The sequence below is a fragment of the Manacus candei genome, unplaced genomic scaffold (assembly GCF_025592945.1).
Source record: "Manacus candei isolate 608988 ecotype Guabito, Panama unplaced genomic scaffold, ASM2559294v1 h1tg000074l, whole genome shotgun sequence".
NCBI classification, from domain to species: Eukaryota; Metazoa; Chordata; class Aves; order Passeriformes; family Pipridae; genus Manacus; species Manacus candei.
Window position 1 is genome coordinate 2,566,937 of NW_026138122.1, and position 22,425 is coordinate 2,589,361.

At 40.1% G+C, this 22,425-nt stretch overlaps 1 protein-coding gene across 10 annotated transcripts in view; it reads left to right on the forward strand.

Annotated features, from left to right (window-relative positions):
• MOB3B (MOB kinase activator 3B) overlaps positions 1-21,605 on the forward strand; it is a 92,169-nt gene extending 70,564 nt beyond the window's left edge. For 4 of the 10 annotated variants that reach the window (XR_007907986.1, XR_007907993.1, XR_007907991.1 and 1 more), the window contains 2 exons: positions 16,811-17,725; positions 17,843-21,604. Coding sequence is in view for 1 of the 10 variants with exons in the window: in XM_051809078.1 (XP_051665038.1) it covers positions 16,811-16,840 (30 nt within the window). In the remaining 9 variants the exon portion in view is untranslated. Of the gene's footprint in view, positions 1-16,810 lie in introns of all 10 variants that reach the window. The other 6 variants (XR_007907992.1, XR_007907994.1, XR_007907990.1 and 3 more) reach the window with 5 other exon arrangements.
• The last annotated feature ends 820 nt before the right edge of the window (positions 21,606-22,425 follow it).

The window sequence follows — 22,425 nt, forward strand, 5'->3', positions numbered from 1 at the left end:
TATACAGCTTGTTATGAAGTGCTGGAAACAATGGGATTTTTTTAATTGCTTTTTTTACACAGAATCATAGAACAGCTGAGGTGTTGGCTGGCATTGTAGTCCAAATCCCTGCTCAAAGATGTGTCACCTAGAAAGGGCTACCCAGGCCCACATGACATTTTCAGTTGTTTCACAGAAAGGCACACTGAAAGGACATGTATAGCATAGTTGATATGAAACAATTCTAAAAGTGTGGCAAAGCGATGTTTGCCTGTGTTTCTGCAGGAACTGGAGCTTTTGCAGGTGTGGTTCTTGTATATGCTTATGCTGACTGGAGTCAGCCTGTGAAGTGAGATAGAATTGATCATCTTGGTTTCAACAGTTCATAAAGCCCACTGAAAGGCACTTCAATGTGGCTTATATTGATAAGTTGAAATGTATGTATGGTTTCTTTCTACATAGGAGAATTTAATATGCGATCTAAGTGTGTCCTAAGGGATAGAAGAAGGCCCTGCAAAAGAGAATTTCTCTGCCAGACTAGTGATCCTAAATTAGCTATAGCTGTTAAATGCTGAGGGTGAATCACAAGCAAGATAGGAAAGCAGGATATCTCAGAGATAGGAATAGAGGTGATCTTAAGGCTGATATAAGAACTTTGCTTGCTTGTAATACAGAGAACATAAAAATTATTTAATGTTGCAGTTGGTGGTTTGCAGTAGTCCTGCACTAAGCTGACAGGTGAAGGTTTGGGGCCAGAGTGGTCCAGGAGGTGGGCCAAGTCCAGCTGCAGAGCAAGCTAGGAATGTGCTTCACCTGTGCTTTCTCTTTGCATTCCAGCATTCCATCCCTTCACAAAATTATTTGTGGGATCATGATATGATGCAGTATTATTGACTTTGCTGGGATGCACCATCTCCTGGAAAAATGTTTCACCTGTTTCCCTCTACCTGTCCTTGACTTGGGTGGATGTCAGCAGTGCAGAAGTGGAAAAAAAAAAGACAAAGTCTGTATTTTTCTCTTCAGCTGAGCAGGGAGAAGGGAAGGAGTTATCAGACAAAGCAGACATTACAAATAATCTTGAGTTTTAATGTGGTGGTTGAGGACAACCTGTGGTCTGCCAGGTTCACTGTGACAGGAAATGAGCCCACATTATCTCCCTTTATTAGAAAATGGGCCAAGACATGATTAAATAAACAGACTGCCACATGCTTTAATAAATGGGAAGACAACTGATTTATCAACATGACTTTAAGAAGGGAGAATAATTGGGGAAGTTGGCGGTAGATGAATCATAATATTAGTCTGCAGGACTTATGCTCTGTGTTTTAAATAGATTTTATCAGCCTTTTGCAACCAAGTGCGGTAGCTATAAAATGAAATGAAGCAAATAAGTCAAACGAGGTTCTCCCTCCCTTCTGGGAGTTGCATAACTTGCCCTTTCTGCAATGAAAGAGAAGGCTGTAACTGAAAATGCTGTATTTCATTTTCCCATCCCCACCAGTATGTTAATTTGACAGATTCCTGACTTTTTCATGGAATTGTTTTATGAGGGCACGAAAAAGGAAAGTGACATGGTCATTGACCCCAGAGGGGGTCGTGAGGGAAAAACACTTGTCCACTTGGTTAATTTAGGGAAAAAGAAGAAGTCTGAAAGCGTATCTGTCCTTTCCTGCAACTAACAGACAGACAAGGTAGGACCATGAGAGCTCTCAGAAGACCTTTAAGGCATGCCTTCACGGGAAGGCTATCAGGAAACAAACTTTTTGGGCTTCAAGACGTGGCATCTGCTTTGTGCTGGCTCTCTGTGTAACCAGCTTTATTTTCCAGTGGCAGCAGTTCACCCTAATTCACTTTTGAGCCTCTTCCCATGGCCAAAACTGCCTAGCATAGAGGTGCCTGTTACCTCCATCTCACCCTCACCCTGTGTAGATGACTGCTTGTCAACTTCAAATACGGCATCTAAACATGCTTTTTTGTGAGAATCCTTATGCAGCTGCCTCAGCACATAAATTTACTGTTCAAACAGGAGTGCAGCTACAGCAAGTAATGGCCCTCTACTTCTTTCCTGTGATCTCTTTTCTCTATCAGCATATTTCATAGTATGTTGGATTAAAGAGCTATACCTTGTAACTTTATAAGCACATCATGAGCAAAACAGTCTTGGTTTGTAGCATTTTACTTAATTTATTGCTGGTTAACAAAAAACTTTTGATTACAGATCTGGATATTGAGGAAAAAAACCCAGTTAAACAAAAACACTTGCTGAAGAAACACTTTTCTTCCCCAAACTCTAATTCAGTAAAAAATTCCTCCCTGCTTTTGGGTCTCAACTCACCTTGGTTTTGCTGCACATTACATTCAGCTACTCCTAATCTCTTTGGTGGGGGGCAATGAAGGAGATGGGGGGATGTATGTATGTGTTGCTTCCTTCTTATTATTTGTTTTCCCTTACTCCAGCTAGGGTTTAATGTGGGATGGTGTCCCTGCTCTGGTGCGGATTCCCCATGACCCACAGTTCCTTCAGGGATATACCTGCTCTGGCACACGACTTTCAAGAGTATGTCTCCAACCACATCCCAACAGTACCATCATTTGTCCTCTTCTTTTAACAGCTGCTGCTTTCTTAAATATCTGTGTGCAGAGGCACTGTGTGCTTCTCTAGTTGAAATTTTGGCTCTTGGTGGGTTTGTTTGCAGTGGTTTCAGGAGCAGCTGGAAGTAGATGGCTGGCACAGGACAGTTTATAGCCTCCTGCCACAGGAAGTCGGCCCTATAACCCCCTGCTACCAAAACCCTGCCCAATACAAAGCATCCTTTTCTAAGTAAGTCATATGTAATCTGTGTAAGTCATATGTACTTTCTGTTTCCAATTTTGTTTTAGGTTTTTTTTGCCTATCTCTGTGTAATAGCTCTCTTTATGACTCTTCTTATGTGGAATATAAAAATATTTAGCATTTGACGGAAGTCTTGTGAGCCTGAATTTAACAGTGTTTGCAAAGTACCCTGGTGCCACGAAATAAGAGTTGTACTGAGAAAAGAGCTTGCTCCTACTTCCTACCTTCAGCAGCAAACTGGATCCTTACCACATACAAAAGAAATAAGAAGATCAAAACTTCCTGTGTTCCTTAACTTGGTGTTCACTGATTTGCTTTGCTGTTGCTTTAGGAATTACAGTGCTAAAAAGAGGAAGTGAGCAAGCTTTGAGAAGCCTGGTCTACCAGGGGCTGATGAGGGATATCAGTCAGAGAAGGGGAAGAGCATCTTTGGCCATAAGCCTGCCAAGCTGGCAGGCTTTAATTTAAAGGTGCCAGGGGAAAGGAACATCAGTCCATCCCACTCCTACCATTTTGATGCTAGTGCCAACAACAGATGCCCAGAGCCTGAAGAGGGGTCACCAGTCAGGAGGAGAGCATCTAGAGAGCACCACAAAGGAATTCCTGACACTCCCATGGGGGTCAACTTAAATGCCGCTGTGCGAAGGAGTACAGCATGGGGAATAAACAAGAGGAACTGGAGACATGCACACGCCTGCAGGGCTATGCTCTTACTGGCTTCAAGGAGACATGGTGGGATAGCTGCTATGAATGGAGTATCAGAATGGAAGTATAGGCAGGGAAGATGAGGAGAGGGTGTCACCCTCTATGTCAGTGATGAATTTCAGTGCCTGGAGCATCACCTGGGGATGGATGAGGAGCTGAGTGAGATCTTATGGGTCAGGATTAAAGGGAGAGCAGGGATTAAAGGGAGGGCAGGGACAGGTGACATTACTGTGAGGGTAATGTCTACAGGCTGCCTGACCAGGAAGATCAAGCAGATGAGACCCTTTACAGACAAATCAGAGTGGCCTCACCATCACAAACCCTGGTCCTCAGGGGGGACTTCAACCACCCCAATACTTGTTGGAGAGGCAACACAGCAGGGTACAGGCAACCAAAGAGGTTCCTGGAATGAGTTGAAAGCTTCCTTCTTCAGGTGATAGAGAAACCAACAAGGAGAGGTGCTATGCTGAACCTTGTTCTCACCCAGAAAAGCCAGGATGTGAAGCTCAAGGGCATCCTATGCTTCCATGACTGTGAAATGGTGGAGATCAAGATCCTTCAGGCACAGAGGAGGGTGCACAGCAAGCTCATTACCATGGACTTCAGGAGAGCAGACTTTGGCCTCTTCAGGCCAAGATCCTTTGGGATCTTCTTGGTAGAGTACCACAGGATAAATCCCTGGAGTAAGGAGAGGCATAAGAAATCTAGTTAACATTCAAAGATCACCTCCTCCGAGCTCTGGAGCAATGCATCCTGATGAAGAGAAAGTTGAGCAAAAATGCCAGGAGGCCTGCTTGGATGAACAAGGAGCACCTGAACAAACTACATAAGAAGCCTGAAGAAGGTGGAAGTAAGGACAGGGTAGCCCCCCTACAAGGGGGGGTGTCCAAGCAGACAGGAATCACCCTTCAGGTGAGGAAAGCTAAAGTCCTAATAGAATTGAATCTGTCCAGGGACATCAAAGGCAGCAAGAAAAGCTTCTGTAGGTATGTTGGTGATAAAAAGAAGATGAGGGGGAAATGTGGGCCCTCTCTGGAAGGAAATGGGAGACTTGATTACCCAGGGCATGGTTAATCATGGTAACCAGGAGAAGGCTGAGCTGCTCAATGCCTTTTTTTCCTCAGTCTTCGCCAAAAAGTGTTTCAGCCACACCACCCAAGTCACAGAAGGCAAAGGCAGGGACTGGGAGAATGAAGAAGCACACGCTGTAGGAAAGCATCAGGTTTGAGGCCACCTAAGGCACCTTAAGGTGCACGGATCTGTGGAACCTGATGAGATACATCCATGGATCCTAAAGAAACTGGCGAAGCAAGTGTCTAAGACACTTTCCATCATGTTTAAGAAGTTGTGGCAGTCTCATAAAGTTTCCACTGATGGAAAGAGGGGAATCATAACCCCTATTTTTAAAAAGTGAAATAAAAAAGACCTGAGGAATTACATGCCAGTCATTCTCACCTCTGGCAAGATCATGGAACAGATCCTCCTGGAAACTATGCTAATGTACATGGAAAACAGGGAGGTGATTGATGACAGCCAACATGGCTTCATTAAGAGCAAATCATGTCTGACAAATTTAGTGGCCTTCAACAATAGGGTTACAGATTTGGTGCATGAGGGAAGAGCAACTGACATTATCTACCTGGAGTTGTGCAAAACATTTCACACCGACCCCACAACATTCTTCTCTCTGAGCTGGAGAGACATGGGTTTGATGGGTGGACAGGTGAATAAGGAATTGGCTGGATGGTCACACTCAAAGTGTTGTGGTCAATGGCTCCACTTCCAAGTGGAGACCAGTAGTGAGTGCTGTTCTTCAGGGCTCAGTTTTGTGACTGGCACTGTTTAACATCTTTATCAGCATCATGGACAGCGGGATCCAGGGCACCCTCAGCAAGGTTGCTGATGACACCAAGCGGTCATGTGTGTGTGATGCAGTCAACATGCTGGAGAAAAGGGATGCCATCCAGAGGGACCTTGACAGGCTTGCGAGGTGGGTCTGTGCAAACCTTGTGGAGTTCACAAGGCCAAGTGCAAGGTCCTTCACCTGGTCAGGCCAGTCTTTTTTCTGTTTAACCAGTGTGGTGTCCTCTTACAGAGCAAAGACTTCCTTTTGTGCACTTTCAGAAGTATCCAAAAATATATTGCAAATCAGTTTGTTTCCCAGCACATTCCTACGTAACTGGAAACTATTGATGGTAGTGAAATTTTCCTCTGAGGGCAGGGGTAATAGACAGCAGAATATGGCCAGCTAATTTGCTTATACTCCAGAAGTTGTTTTTTTTATATGTCACATCCTGTGAAAACACTGACATTTTTCTCCGAGGCAATTTTTATAAACAGTTTTTAATGAGAATAGAAAATATTAATTACACTTGATTGAGAAAAAATAGAAAAGTATATTACTCTTGTGTGCTGTTCTACTTACTGTTGAAATGTTGATTTTATTTGGCTAGAGAGACTATCAGCCATGGTAGCAACTGAATAGTATTGGGGATGGAAGTGGTGACCATCGGTGTTGCTGAGTGTATAAAAATGGTGAAGCTGGTAATTGCCTCCATGAGGATGGAGTTCATCTGCAGGATAAACAAGAACAGTAGGATTTTCTTGCCTTATTCTCCATTATTCTCAGTGTAAAATCCTCCATTCATTTCTAATCACATTTTGGTGTAATATTTCGAGCTGTTTGAAAGTAACTATCACACAGAAGTCAGGATACCACATCAAGAAGTCTCTGTTTTTACATGAGTTTCTCCAGTCCCCTGTTTGTTTCTGGGTAGGCATGTGATGCTCAGGTGAACACTTGAGAACTTCTCTTTTATGCTTTTTGCTTTGCCAGGGCTACAGAAAGGCATAAATATCAGTCCCCCAGCTCTGTCACTTCACCTATGTGCGTGAGGCCCAATTAGCTGCTACTACACATCTAATTTACATCTTTTCACAAAATAATTAGCAACTTTGCTGCATCTTTGTCTATAGCACAAAAAAAAAAGTTTACTCATCAGGCAATTCTTTTCCAGAAATGCCATAGACATAGTAGAAATACTGTAAACGTAGCATGTCTGGCACTAGCCCCATCCAGTGCTCACAGTGGAAAACTCAGCAGTACCAGGTTTAACAAAACATGGCAAAGTATTGGTATTTTGACACAGGTGCACTCAGACAAAGCACAACTGAGTGAAACAGGATGCTTAAATGAGACTTCACCTGCAGACAAACTTTTCAAGCATATATTTAAAATGAAAGTATACCTTTCTTAGTTCACTTGGGGTTTTTTTTCAAATCACTGGTTTTTCTGCTTAGCTGTTTTTTTTTTTATGTTGAAAATTAGAATTTGCACTTTTCCTATCCATTATCTCCATACGTCCACTTGCAGTCTTCATGTGTGAAGGTATCCACAAATCAGTAGAATCTGAAATATAAATTATTTGTCAGTCAGCAGAGGATAGTTTTAGCTCAAAAGTACAGGAGAATTAGTTTCATTATAATCACTTGTTCTTGTTTTCACTGTCCTTTATAGCTACCCAATTCTACTTTTATACTACTGCTCATTGCTGTCGAAGTACAGTCCTTCAGATCCTTCTGAAATGTCTTGTGTTACAGCACTTAGAAGACGCAGGACAACAATAATATTAACATACTGTTTTAAAGGTATCTCTGGCTTTTTATCCTTCTAGGTGTCTCAGTGTGTTGTGTCTCTGTCTGTCTGGTTTAAGCTTTAGGCCGGGAACATGTAAAGTTCAGTCTTGTTCAGAGTCATAGATGCTACTCATGCTCCAGAAGGATAACTGATCATTGCCCAAATAATCTGTTGTTTACATATTCTGACCAAAAAATGTATCAGTGAGCTTCTGTATGAAAATCTTCTCGTTTTCTCGTGCCTTGACATTGGGCCATTCAGAGGGAGAGCTGACAACTCCCTGCCACTCTGGTTAAGAACAGATAAGCACAACCCAAACAGCTCCTTCTGAAGAAGCTGGCACCCGACTTTGCCATCCTTTCTCTGTTATGGCTTTGTCTATCCTCCCACAAAATTGCACACCATGCCCTCTACTAAATGGAACCGAATAGCACTGTACATACAGATAAATGAGTCAAAGATTGTTTACCAGAGAGAGTATGTGTGTGTGTGTGTGTGCGTGCGTGCTTTCAGTGGTTCTCTTTAGGCACATAATGTAGGCATACAACTATTCTAAAACTGTTCAAAATTCATATACTTCTTTGTTCACACCATTAGTTTATCTAATAATTCAGTTTTCCTGCAAGGTTGCTGCTTATAGTTGCTTTATCATCACAAACTGGTAGAGTGACTGAGTACTTCTTCAGGTATTATCCAAATATAGATACACACACTCACGAAACCAGCTTGAGGTATAATTTCTCTTAATTCCCCTCTCCTGGTTGTTTGCTTTGGTAAAAGCATTCCTCTTCAGGCAAGGCTTGTCACTGATGCCAACTAGAAAACAGTATTTTTTTAATTCTAAAAAAAATCCAAGCAAAAACCAAAGAGCAAACAACAACAAAGAAACCAAGCATTCCCTGCCCCCAATCCAAATATGGGGATAATTTCCAACAGGATTTCTTTTGCACTGTACTTGAGAATTTCTCAAGAAATGGATCTGATCACTAACTAAACAAGAAACCAGTCATAGCTAAATGCCATCTTTCCCATGTCCTCCAAGTAATTAGAGGGGAATTGAGAACTTTAGGACTTTACATTGCTGAAAAGTAGAATTATCAGCTTTGATGCTCAAAGAAAGCAGAGTCACAAAATGCACTGCTATGTCAGATTTTCTAGTGTGTAATTTCTGACATACATGTTTTTATCACATCAGCTGCCTTGCCTGCGCTGAACTCAAGACAGAGGGACTTTCCTAGTGACAATTTTCGATATGTCATCTGCTCATCAGAGGGATTGAAGTGGTTCATTTTGGTGCTCTGGATTAACCAACCTCTCTGCTGCCTGGTGCTTTGATACAGTTCTCTCTTTTGTGGGTACATAAGTACAGGTGTCTGTTGCTGGTAAGGAGGACAGCACATAAGTCCTCTTTTAAAGTTTAGCTAATGACTGTAAATTATAGCCTTTTGAATAAAAAGGGCTTCTCCAAATTAATTTACATTTCACAGTTTGCAATACACAGCACCATATTTGTGCTTCAAAGAGATTATTAATACAATGAAAAAAAGGGTTGTAGTTAACAGTCCAGAATAAAGCAAGAACAGGAAATTTTTCAAGAAACTTATCCCTACAAATGTCTTCAGTGTGGCTAAACATTGAAGAAGCAGAAACTAACTGTGAAACAATAGCTGATACTTTGCTCTTCTTTCTTTTCTTTTCTTTTCTTTTCTTTTCTTTTCTTTTCTTTTCTTTTCTTTTCTTTTCTTTTCTTTTCTTTTCTTTTCTTTTCTTTTCTTTTCTTTTCTTTTCTTTTCTTTTCTTTTCTTTTCTTTTCTTTTCTTTTCTTTTCTTTTCTTTTCTTTTCTTTTCTTTTCTTTTCTTTTCTTTTCTTTTCTTTTCTTTTCTTCTCTTCTCTTCTCTTCTCTTCTCTTCTCTTTTCTTTTCTTTTCTTTTCTTTTCTTTTCTTTTCTTTTCTTTTCTTTTCTTTTCTTTTCTTTTCTTTTCTTTTCTTTTCTTTTCTTTTCTTTTCTTTTCTTTTCTTTTCTTTTCTTTTCTTTTCTTTTCTTTTCTTCTCTTTTCTTCTCTTCTCTTCTCTTCTCTTCTCTTCTCTTCTCTTCTCTTCTCTTCTCTTCTCTTCTCTTCTCTTCTCAAATCTTCTCTTCTCTTCTCTTCTCTTCTCTTCTCTTCTCTTCTCTTCTCTTCTCTTCTCTTCTCTTCTCAAATCTTCTCTTCTCTTCTCTTCTCAAATCTTCTCTTCTCTTCTCTTCTCAAATCTTCTCTTCTCTTCTCTTCTCAAATCTTCTCTTCTCTTCTCTTCTCTTCTCAAATCTTCTCTTCTCTTCTCTTCTCTTCTCTTCTCTTCTCTTCTCTTCTCTTCTCTTCTCTTCTCAAATCTTCTCTTCTCTTCTCTTCTCAAATCTTCTCAAATCTTCTCAAATCTTCTCTTCTCTTCTCTTCTCTTCTCTTCTCTTCTCTTCTCTTCTCTTTTCTTCTCTTTTTTTTTATTGAGTGTTGCTTTGGGCTGTTATTATTCTTTCTAAACCTACACAAACCAGAAAACTAAGAAACAGCAAGTCCAATTTTTCTAATTGTCAAAAGAAAAAAAATCTAGTGTCACAAAACTTGGCAGGTCTGTAAAAGAAAAAAAAAGGAAAACTATATTTATTGCCCCATTTAAATAGATCTGTTAATGTATAAAATCATTTATACAAAATACCTACTGTATGCAACAAAACTGTAGTTCATAGAAGAGAAGTAACATATCTCCTGATAAATTTTCTGTAAACGTCTGTGATACAGTTTTACTGTTTGCTTATTCACTCTGCATTAACTCATTGCAAAAAGCAACACATTTAAAGTCCATTTAGTAGGGTAAGATACACTAAAACTAACTTTTATTTTATTGTTACAGAAGATAAAAGCATATAGAAGGTGAAAATATCTCCTTGAAATATGTTGCCTTTAAGCAAATCAGTCATCCAAATACATGTTCTTTGTATCTACCTGGATCTAACCCTACTCAGAGGTGTATTTGGAAGTGTAATTTCCTGATCCTGTTCCTGCTTGCAGTCAGCTGATAAAATGCCTTTTTCATCAGTGATTATGGGTTACATTTGCAGACAGGAGTATTATATGTGTCCTGCAAACATCATCATACAAATTCAGGAAGAATCAAATAGGATTATTGTCAGGCTGTCCTTAGCTTCAAAATAACTATCCTGAAGCCAAAGAGATTGTCTGAGAGATTAATTTAATCCTGTGCATCATGATAATCGAGATTCATTCAAGTAGAAGTTGTCCTGAAACCTAACAAAAAAAATACTCAAATGATCAATATACCCACTGGATAGCAATTACTGGTGTACTGGGGTTTTTTTTCAGTCAGGTTGTAGAGACAGGGGCAACTAAAGAAGCATAGCAATTTTTTTCAGTGGCTTTGAAGAATCCAATTTCTAAATGAGTACTCAGGGCATAGTTCTAACTAAAAATTCCAGGGAAAAAAAGAAGTTTTGTAGATGACTTTACTGCTACAGTTCTGGTTTCAGCCTTCCTATCCTGGTCAATTAGCTGTCTAAATATAGATCAATTCTGCAGCGCGGGATCATAGGCCTCATGATCTCTGCTATTCCATACAAAACAACCTCTTTTGTCACCAGGATACAAAGAGCTTTGTTCACATTATAATTACTTGTCAATTGTTGAAACCTTTGTGAAGAAAGCAGCAAGAAAAAGCTGCAGAATTCATAGCCATTTGTGCTTTGAAGAACAAGCCTTTTTCTTCTTCATCTGCTTATTCTGCAGTTCTGATTTGAGCTACTAAAAAACTGTGAACTGGCTCCATTGGTACATCACTGGGCCTCTCTGTGTGTATATGGGATTCCCTGTAGCTGTGTCTTGCTTTTCTGTTGCCGAATGTAGAAAGGAGAAAGGAGTGTCCCAGTGATGCTTGTGTCAGCTCAGCAGAGCCTTCTAGTCTTAAACCTGAGATCAGAAGGGCTCTTTGTGTATTCTCTCCCTGCCCAACACTGTGTATTTATTCACAGGATTGTTGCACATATACTAAGTTCCTTAACTATAAAGGTGTGGTTAAGGCTGTACACTTTTCTTTTTCTTTAGATGCAGTGTTTGAAGACATGAGTGGCTACCTGTGGAGGGTTGTTTTCTCTAAGTCAGTAAGCTGGGCAAGTGAATTTGGCATGGGGTCCACTGCTGGCACCTCCTTGCTGTTGGGCACTTGGTCAGGTCTTCCAAGCTGATTGGTGCTTGGAAAAAAAAGCCTACCTGGAGTGGGTATCCCTGCCTGTCAGGAGGCAATACTTTGACCACTTGTCTGCTGACACACTGGTATATACATCTTAAACCCTCACTGTTTAAAACAGTTGTCAAAGGGTTAAAACAAGCTGTTTCCCCACCATCCTTAGGCTTGCTTACTGGCAGTAGGAGGAGCTGAGGAGGGGTAAAGTCAAGCCGTGCTCTGCTTCAGTTTGGGGAACTGGAGGTGAGGGTGGGGCACAGACACTGAGGGAGGATTCAAGTGTTTAATGCAACCCTGGTTTTAGTGAAGGTCATTATTGCATTTATTATTATTTCTAGCGTTTTTATAGAATACTATTATTTGTACTATTTACTCATGTCACTTCTCCCACTTTCCTATCAGGTATTGTACAAGACAGACCCCTGGCTTCTATTAAATACTGGTACAAAGGCAATGTCAGTTTGGAGGGTTTTTGCCTTTTGTTTTGCCAGTTCTGTATTTGACTGATATAAGCACAGAAACACAGTTTTCTTAGAAGACTGTAATTATCTATTGGGAACTCATTCTTCTTGTAATCCATTCAGATTCAGTCATCTCCCCACAGGTAGGTATGTCACCTTAAAAAGATTTCTTCAGCTACTCATTCATGAGGATTTTTTCCATTCTTTTCCTGCTGCATTTAAAGGTGAGCTGAGGAATAGAAATTAAAATAGTTAGATAAAGATTTATGTGGTGAAACTATCTGAGATGCGTGTTGGAGCATTATGGAGGGGAGAGGACAAGACATCCATCAGTGATAAGGATTGATTACCCTTTTAGGACTGTGTTGCTTTTTTCCTTTCATCTGTGAAATCACCTTGTTACTCCCTGAAAAATATTCAGGAAGTCATCCTTCCAGGAAATCATAAATACTAACAAAACAGATAAATTTCTAGTGCTTACAAAATGACTTGTTAACATTAACTTCAGCAAATAAGTAAATACTTCAAGGACTTGACAAAGAATAGCAAAAGTTTTTCTTTGCATTCCTTAGAAGTTAGTTCTGTGTTAAATTCTCCTCAGTTGCTGGTCTTGGGCATATTCAGCACATAGAACAGGTCCAGATTTCTGTTTTGAATTTTGGATTTGAAAAACAGCATTTACTTCTGCCTGTATTTTTTGAGGTAAGTATGTAATCCAAAATTGAGAGCAGGAAAAGTCTGAATGCAGCAATTGTTGCCTAAAATCTGAGAAATAATTCTCTGGACAATTTTGAGTATAGAAAAGCAAAAAGCAGTTCTTTAATTGAGGCACCACCATAGGTGCACAAAATATGTTACACCCCCGCACAGTATAGGCCTTTACAATTTTATAATACCATCTAATTACAATATCTGGACATTACCTCACTGGTTACACCCATCCCCAAAACTGTCCCTCCCATTGGACCACCCTTGCCACACCTCCCGAATTTGAGTCTGTGGTCTCAAAACAACCACCCCTTCCTCCCAGCCCTCATACTTTTCGTCATCTGTGTCCTCCTTGGAACAGCTACAAGGCCTCTGAGTAGTTTTGACTGGTTATATCAAGTGGTGTGACTCTGTTATGTCTTATTCTGTGTACTTTTCTACAGGTAAGGTGTTTTTCACCTTGCTGAAATCTTAACAAGAATGTTTAACAGCATTTTAGGAATCTGATACAAAGGTATTTAGCAAACTAAAAGTACAAGTGAGTTATACTACAATTTTATATATTATAGATTTTAAGGCTTAACAATACAGAAGCATACTCTGGAGCATCTGGTAATTAATTTTCAAGAGGAAGTGCATTGGCTATCAAAAGCTCTGGTATGGAGAGTTTCTCCTAACAGTCGATTGGGTGTTTAGTCAGCACAGAAAGACTTTGAAAGTTTTAAATATCTTTTCAGATGTTTGTGTGTACCTGTGTCTCTCTGTTTGATTTTCTGGTTCCCTTGTCTGTCTGTCATTTGTATTTCATTTAATATCCAGCTGAGATTGGGTATCATAACACCTTAAGCCAAAGAGTCAGCATTTCGAGTCTTGGTGCCTTCTCAGAAGAGTCAGTGAACAGATAGTTGTCATTTCCCATGTTTGGGAGTACCCTTATGTGCTTTTAATTGATAATTGGTAGTCAAGAACATACCTGTACACTTTTCACAGTTTAAAATGAACAGTTTCAGAGAAGCACAAAACCAGGAGGACTCAGGAAACACTGAAGAAGGTTCAGCTTTGAGTTTGTTTTAAAGACAGTGCTCAGCTGTGGCTGTGCACCACCAGAATAATTAAGGAGCCAGATCTCTGTGGAGGTTTGAGGGGGACTTTTCCACTAAGTGCAGTGGGACTGTGTGTTAAGGTCCCTGGTGCCTGTCAGAATCCATGAGAGATATTCCAGCAGGCTCTGTGAAGAGTGGGTGATTAATTTTTAAAGGTAAGTCTCTCAGAGGGGGCAGAGTTTGGCAAGTAGGAGCAGTTTGCTCTGTAACAAGCTCAGCAGTGGGCTCTGCAGCACACAGCATACCTCGTGCTACCATCCAGCCAAGGTTGGACATGGGGGTATGACCCTTCCTCTCATTCTCACCAGCATTTTGAGTGAAGCTTTTTTCTTCACCAGTGTCATAATCATATCAGTCTCTCTGAGAAACCATTTCCTGTTTGTTTTTCTTCTCTATTTTAAGTTCTTCTAAGAAAATAACAAGTGGAAGTAGGTCACTCTCACAAAGCTTGTACTGATTTACTATCACAAGTATCATGGGCTTTTTTTTTTCTTTAAGTCTCATATAGTTCACTGTCATTGGCTGAAATCACTAAAAGCTCAAGCACATGTATGCAGGAATGCCATGCGACTGTGCTTCTGTGTCCTTCATTTACCAGTAACAATATAGGTCAATAAAGAAAATGTTTCTGTGCGTCAGAGATGTTGATATTTTGTAAGTGTTAATGTATTTCTGACTTTACAGCTTTGGTGAGCATTTCCAAAACAGTAGCCAAGTAGCTGTTGGGACAGAAGGCCTGCTAGGTAGTAGCAGGGGGAAACTTGCAGGACCATTTGCAGCAGTGTTCTCCTGATAGGGTGGGGAACTAGGATTTAGGGAGAAGACTGTGGATGTAACTGTATAACCAGACAAAAATCCAGAAATTAAGGGAGAGAGAGACTTGGAGATAATTTGTATTACTATACAAAATAAATTTTGCCTCTTCAAAAAAGTTAGGAATGGCATGATAGGTTCCTGCTTCATGACTCCCCTGGCAAACTGGTTTAAGGCCATCTAGTTTACATCTTATGCATAGGTCATCTAGGCTCCTACTCTTTCCTGGAGACATTCTTCCATATCTAAACTGCTGCCTCTGATGCTGTTGTGGTTTGCCTCCCACTGTGCCTAAAGGAGTATGGCCCAGGTTGTAATGACTCTGATACACTCTGCATTACTCCCGGTAAGATGCTACTGCCTGACTGCAAATAGCTGTTCAGCAGCAGCTGCAGAAAGAAGTTGTAGTGTTTTACCTCGCAAATCTATCAGCTGTAGTCATAGGTAGTACACTATGGACATGCAGACACTGAGTATGTGTAAATTTAGGGACCTGCAAAGATAAAAAATGCCTCAAAAATTAATTATCACCTAATTAATCTTCAGGTAAGGGGAAAAAAAAGGAATAATTTAAAATCTGTGAAGAGTACACAGACTGTGGCAATGAATACTTCATGATTGTATTTCACCTCCTATCTACTTGCAGCAGATATTGCTGAGGAAGGTGCTACACAGTCCCTGAAATGTGGGTGCCTCCTCAGCCTGTAACAAAAACCCTGGCACCACCCTGCAGAGGCAGCTCTGAGCGCAGACCACTGGGCAGCACCGAGCATCCTCCACTGGGGAAACCAGCTTTGAAAACGGTGTCAGGCCCTGTCAGTAGAGCTTCTGCGTGGTGTCAAACCACATCAGAGCTTATGTTTACTGCCCTGGCTTGCCCTGCCCTTCCCAGGAAGACTTTCCTGATGGTTTCACATCAAACTGAGTCCTGATGGATTTTAGCTTCTAGACACCTACTTTAGTCAATGGTAGTTGTCATGGTGTGGATGCAGTAGTGTATTATATGTTGCCCTTCATTATTTCCTAGCATAGTTGCTTTTTCTGATCTCCCAAACAAAGAAGACAGGGAGGCATTTTGTATCTGCTTGTGTATAAAACAATAGGAAGCTGTCCAACACTGTGCTGAGTTGTAGTAAGTTCTGCATTTGGTGTTCGTTTTTCTGAAGAAATAAGACTAAGTGCAGCTGTTTGAAAGAAAAACAAAACAACCCAACCTCCCTCCCCTGAACATTTAAGGACAAAAGGAGACAGATTTTTCCATGAACAAGTCACCTTTGTGACCTTCAACAAATTACAGAAGTAACTACTGATTCAACTTACTGTGGAGATCACACATTACTGTATAAATTACTGTACTAATTACCATTGTCTTAATAACAAATGACAACATTCCATTGTGTTATATGTAAATAGCAAATAGTGCAAGATGAATTTACAAGAAAGAAAAACTAGTTAAAGGTCTGGAAGCATGAAGGGGGGTGGGGGGTGGGGAGGAATCCTACCATTCTGTGTAGGATTTTAGGTGGAGAAATAATCTGCTAAACACAGGGTGAGATACAGTTACAACACTGTCACAAAGCTGTTTGCGTTAGATCTTAATTATCTTATAACAAATTACTCAAGCAATCTAAGAAATTTTCAGGCTTTGTAACTCTAAATAGGTTTTCCAAGGGAAATGCTGAGTGGTTGGATTTTTGTGGATGGCTGTTGGTCAGACATCTCATAATGTCTTTCCAGAAAAATCTGCTGGCAAATATGAAGTTTTATAGAATGGAGCAGCCAGTTATCAGAGAGTTTGTATCAGAGTGCCTGTAAATCAGATCAAATAAAATTCTATGTGGATCCTAAACCCCAGTTCCTAATGGAATCAGTGAATGATTCAAGACCCCTTTTTAGAGATGAAAGCCACAGTTCTGATCAAGCCCTCAAGAAGATTTGTGTCCGTGTGCCCTTTTGTCCATGTGTAGGCAGAAATAACTAGACAAAGAAGGTATATCTAGGATTCATGTTGGCAACAGGTTCAATGAGAATGATTGGAATCCTTATTCTTATATTAAATTAAAAGGTTTCTGGCATTTGCAGGTGATTTATTTCTTTAGTGGGGGGGGTGCAGCACCTTTTACCTGACATGGCTAGGGATTTATTAGGTTATTAAAGCTATATGCTAATTGCCAGTTATGTTCATTTTCCTTGAAAGTGACAGAGAGAGGCAGAACCATGGTGGCATATAAAACCACTTGGATTTGCAGAGATGCAGAAATACTGACAGAGAAGAGGCCTGTGCACACTTTGTCACAAATGCCATTTGCTTTTTTATTTCTCCTTCTCATTTTACAGAAAGAGATGACAACCAGGATGTGTCACTAAAAACTACCTACTGAAGAAAAGTAAAGTCCAATTTCCTTCCTGCTGCAGAGTTCAAGAATGTGACAGCCCTCACGGACTGAGCCTGCTTGTTAATCCCTGAAAGTTGGGAACCACAGTTATTTGCTTCCTTCCACTGTCAGTGTTCTTAACCCTGAAGATGCTGCTAAGAACCTCATCTGAGCAACATAGATTACTGAGAAAAAGAATAGTCATATTAGTTCTAGCTCCTTTATTAGGAATAAGAACCTCTTCAGCCACAAACAATGGCAGTGCTCCTGCTGCTAAAGCGTTATTGAAATTCAGGTCCCTGGGCTGGCCTCCAGATTCGTTGTTTTCAAATGAAACTGTATGGTTAGCTGCAATCTTACTTTCTTTTTCTTTTGTTTCTTGGTATGTGCTTTCTTTCCTAACTGCAGCAGACTATTAAGAGATTCTGAAACCGAAGAAGACTTAGCCTTTAATGCCCCCCACCCTGCACCAGGCCACCCAAGGCTTGGCCCCCATTCCCAAATGCCAGTGAGCCTTGTGTTTCCAGGAAGACAGCCATGTCCCTCAGCTGATCAGTCAGTTTGTTTCATTGTGACTCCTAATTGAATGACAATGGGAGGGTTTTCGATCTCAATTACTTGAGCAGGAATCCAGATGTAGCTATGCAGTGCTGAGGTATTTTCTTTCAATTTAAGCTGTGACTGACAGCAAATCTGCTCAGTATCTCTGCTGTAGTCAGCATTTTCCTGAAGTACTCTATGAATACACCAATCTGTCATGTAATTTCATAGCCTTCTGTTCCCTTAGAAAAAGGATCCTTCTCAATCACCCTAAGGTTTCATCTTTTCAGAGAAAAAGAAATTTAATTTTTGTAACTTGGCGGAAGATACAGTAAAGGTGAGTAGCATAAAGGGTAGAGCAGGGGGGAATAATTGAAGGTTTCTGTTGCATCTAAACAGTGTCCAGCAGTGTGACTTCCTTTCCATACTGGACTAACATAAATTTTTTTTCCAGAACTCAATCCAACTTAATTAATACATGTATGGACAGCCTGGAAGGATCTGTTGCAGTAAATCAAGTCTTCTATGCCAAATAGAGGAGGCTTTCTTCTGAAAAAAAAAAAAAGTGATATTTAACAGAGGGATCACAAGAGAGAGACTATTGAATAAATGTGAATCCAGTGGAACACACCTACATATTTTGTGCCTTGTAAGGAATTTTGCACACTTGTGTTATTGTGAAAGATTACTTTTCCTGAGTAAGTGCTGAACCCTGTTGCTGCCTTCTTCTCAGCCGAGTTAGATATGTTTACATCTTCTGAGACAGCATCAGAAGAAAATCTCTTGGAGTATCCAGTGATGAAACAGAAGGCTAGCAGACTCTAAAGAATAACAACAAACCTTTTCTAGCTTGTGTTGTAGCACATTCTGATTTACTTGCCTGCTTGCTTAATTCTGGGCTTGTAAGTATAAGTGATCACATCCTTGCTGGGGAAAAGTGCTTTTGTCTGTGAACATTTAGTGTGGCTGTGGTGGAGGCTTTTCTGCATCTTTAGAATTATGCAAAAGACTTTATCCTTTGGTTTCAAGGGGATGGACCTAAGTGTTCCTACCTCCTTTGGTGGTCTTTGCAATCAGGTTAATTCTTTGGGGATTGGAATGTGCACACAGATAATTTCTGGTCTGCTGGCACTTTTGCAGGTTATAACTAGTTTGTGGAATTCATTGCCACAGCTACTGCTGAGCTTAGTTGCCTCATTTTAAAGAAGATGAAAAATGTTCCATCTTTGGAAGATAGCATGTGGTTCATGTAGATGACAACTGCCTGGAATTACAACTTCAGTTGCATATGAAAGGGTTTCTTGAACTCCTCCAAAGTGCCTGGACTGTGATACTGCTTGACATGGAGCTGTAGCTGATACAGTGCTCTTGAATTTTGCTGCGGACAGTTGCCATCTGGTGTTCTTCTGGCTGGACAGCACGATATTTGAAAGATTAACATGAAGAGACAAATGTGTGGAATTGAAAAACATGGTATTTTATGTATAATTTATGCACAATTTATTCTTCGTTTTATTACACTACTTACTATATGCTGTTTTGAGTCTGTTCACTGTAGCTCAGTCTGAAGATTAAGCAGAATTACATTCCTGGTGAATGCATTAATTTTGTGAATGCAAAACTTATCTGTTGGAGTGTTTTCCTTTTTTTTTCTTAAACTATTTTCTTTTTTTTGTACAGCACACTGTATGAGGCAAAGGAGGGAAATGCATAATTGAACCCTAGAGGATTTGTGTTTGACATGATCGAAATTCCTGTGTTGGGAAAACCCCGTTATAACACAGGAGCTGAACCAGCTGCAAAGGAGTGCAAAGTGTACTGGTTTTGCTTGCTTATTCTACTGGGAAGAACAGAGAGTTTGATTCCTCCAAATGGCAGGGTTTGGCCTTTGACTGAGTATCTCCCAACAGGTACTCTTGCTTCCACAGCAGAGGTATTCAGCCACCTCCTGGCCATCTCGTGCCATGGGCCATTTCTCCCAGTAGTTGATAACCCAATAAGAATAATGTCTGGACTGTGGCATCACTACATAAAAGTGTCATATTACTCCTTCCCATAGAGGAGAGGGGGCAGCATCCTCTTGGATATTGTGATCCCAGCTTCATCAGTAATTTGCTCAGGACCACAAACAGACAGAATTGTGTTTTGGTTGTTATTAGTCTTTCTACCAGATCTTATCATTTACGTATTTTCCTAATAGTCCCAGCATTCCATATGTTTCTAGGATTGGGGAAGGCAGAGGAGAGAGGGGAGAAAGAGGTTATTATTTGGATTCGTTGTTTGTTGTAGTTTTTGATCATCTTTCTTGTTCTTCAACCGGGTTTTGTTCTTCTTGCCTAAAAAGGGTTTTTTTGGCACTTACCTCTAGAGTTGCTGTTAGTGTTAAGGTTTAAAGCACTATAAGAAGGAGACCACTGAGACCACACTCAGCATTACTTCAGAGTGCGAAAGGTTCCTATGATATCAAAATTGCCTTTAGTGGTTAAAGACATTTAAGCTTTCTTTGATTGTCTCTGTAATAAGAGATTTTGTAATTAACTTCTGCTTTGTGTGAACATAGATTAGTGTCACCATAGTGGCAAATGTAACATGAAAAAAATCTTAACCTCCCTTAGGTTTTATGAAGGATGGAGCCCCAGGGTCTATCAAAGAGTGTGGGGGGAAACTAATGCTTTCTGTCTGATTTGACAGAAGTTGGGGACTTATGAAACTTAATGAGTTTTCTCGAAGAACTCAAGCTCTAAGCACCTGACAAGGTGTTTGATTCTCTTAACCAGTGGATCCAATAAGAACAAGGCAAGGAAAGAGGAGAAAACAGTTAATTTGTAACTCTACAGGGACCTACAGACAAGGGCTCAAGATGTGCAGAAACTTAATGGGTAAACGTTGTCCCCAGCAATCACAAATTCCAGGTCTGGGCAAAGGATACATAGATACAAGATACAGAGAATGGTACCCTTTGTAATCGAGAGACCATTATTACCAAGTCTCTATTAAGAGCAGACCAAAAGGGATGTTTTAGCACTTTTGTACTTCATGCTGAATAAATTACACATTTTGGAGCCCTCTCACAAAAAGCAATTCCTTCCTGTTGCTTTTTCCCTTTTCTGCTTGTTCTTGAGGTCTCAGGACCAGCCTTCTGCCTTTCAGTGTTCCTTTTTTCTTCCCCAAGGACAATGCTGTTACAAAAAGTACCTTTCTCACCTCTCTCTGTGCCTCCAGAAGGGCTACCTCTCATTGGTGCCCTCTGAAGAGAGAGGACTGGCTGTGCATTGTCTCTTCAGAAAACCAGAAGCAAAAGAGCAGGAGGTACCTGCAAGAGCAGCAAAACAGAAGGCACTACATACAAAATAGAAATATGCTTGCTATGATATGCTCTATGGGCTTTAGAAAGGGGATAACACTGGGGAACCCAGTATAGACAAGTGGTCAGTATTTAGACATTTTTTCGTATATGTTGTAAGAAATTTTTAATAAAAGACACTTTTAATAAAAGACACAATAAAATAATTATGGAGACTATTCCAAGGGCAAAGTGGTATACATTTAAATCTAAAATGATCAAAAGTTAGTTTTTTATGTGATTTATGCTAAATAGACAGTGATTTCCAAGGTTTAGCCAAATAAGTTAGAGCTCTTAAAGTTTCTTTTCTGTGTTTTAATAAGTTTTCCTGTTTTAAATGAAGATGTAATTAATATAATTAAAAGTTATATTCTCCCAGAGAAAAGAAATAAATTACTTGTCTAGTCTGATACTTGTGTCTGTGTATGTACCTGCACACATTGATAGATAGATAGATAGATAGATAGATAAATAGATATGTACATAAATGTGTATGTATGTGTATGTGTATGTGTGTGTGTGTGTGTGTTTGAGTGGGCATATGGATGTGGAAGTATCAGCATATGCATATGTACCCTCCCTGCTCTTCCCCACACAATAGATTTCTTACTTTTGTTAATATTTAAGGGGAATGCATCTTTCTAAAAAAAATAAGTAGTTGATTCCTTTTTCTCCTCCATTCATCAGCGCTGCTTGGTGTGTTAATATTTTTTTAATGATGTCATGTGTGTCTTAGGCTCTTTTAGTTCTGTTTGTTACTAAACAATGGTTGAATTGTGTAGGAAGAGAGACTAACTGTTATAGTCATTGAAATAAAAGTTTACTTTTCAACCCAATCATAGGGAATGAAGCAATGGAATACAAATATGAATAAAATAAACATATTCTGGCAGAAGTGTTGTGAAGTTGTTTGGGATCTAACTCTTCAGGAAGAAAAATGTGTTTGGTTTTTGTACCACAGGGTAGAATTCCCTGGCAGGCTTACAGAACTTGGAGTTGAGTGAGATCCATCACTGCCAACTCACCAACTTGTTCACAGCCCTCCTGTCATCAGTGTGACACCAAGAAAAATGGACCAAATGTTATGCTAATGAAAACTGGCCAGCCTCTTACCAACACCAGTCAGACTAGGCATGTGGGTAGCCTTTCTTTAGCTGAGCTGGTCTGCTTGTTCTTGTTGGTCAGATCTGTGAACTTGGATAACTCGTGGGTTTCATCGTGTTCTTCAGCTGATTCCTGATGGGACACTCCCAAGACAGGAGGGATGTGTAAGTAGCACCAAGCCAGTTCAAGGCAAAGTTTCATCTCTTAAAAACAGAACTAAAGAGTCTTTGTTAGAATTTGGCAGCCATTGAAGGAAATTAAGGTCTGATAGGGCAATGGAAACTGTCTCAAGCATATGGAGCATATGGTCCTAGAGAGCACTGCATTGTTCTCTTTGGCCTGATTCTTAAGACATATATATGTGCATTATTATATATAAAGCTACTATGAACTTAATATGAACCAGGAGCAGAGCTTGAGGGGAGCAGGAACATAGGGGTTAAGAATGGCTCTGTAGAGACAGTACCCAGTAGAAGAGCTGATGCTGGACTTTGGGTGTGTCTGATATGGGGAGGACCTGAAGATTGGAGATCCTGGGACTAATGGAGTAACAGGAAAACAGCTGTGAGGTAAGATGAGGAATTTGACAA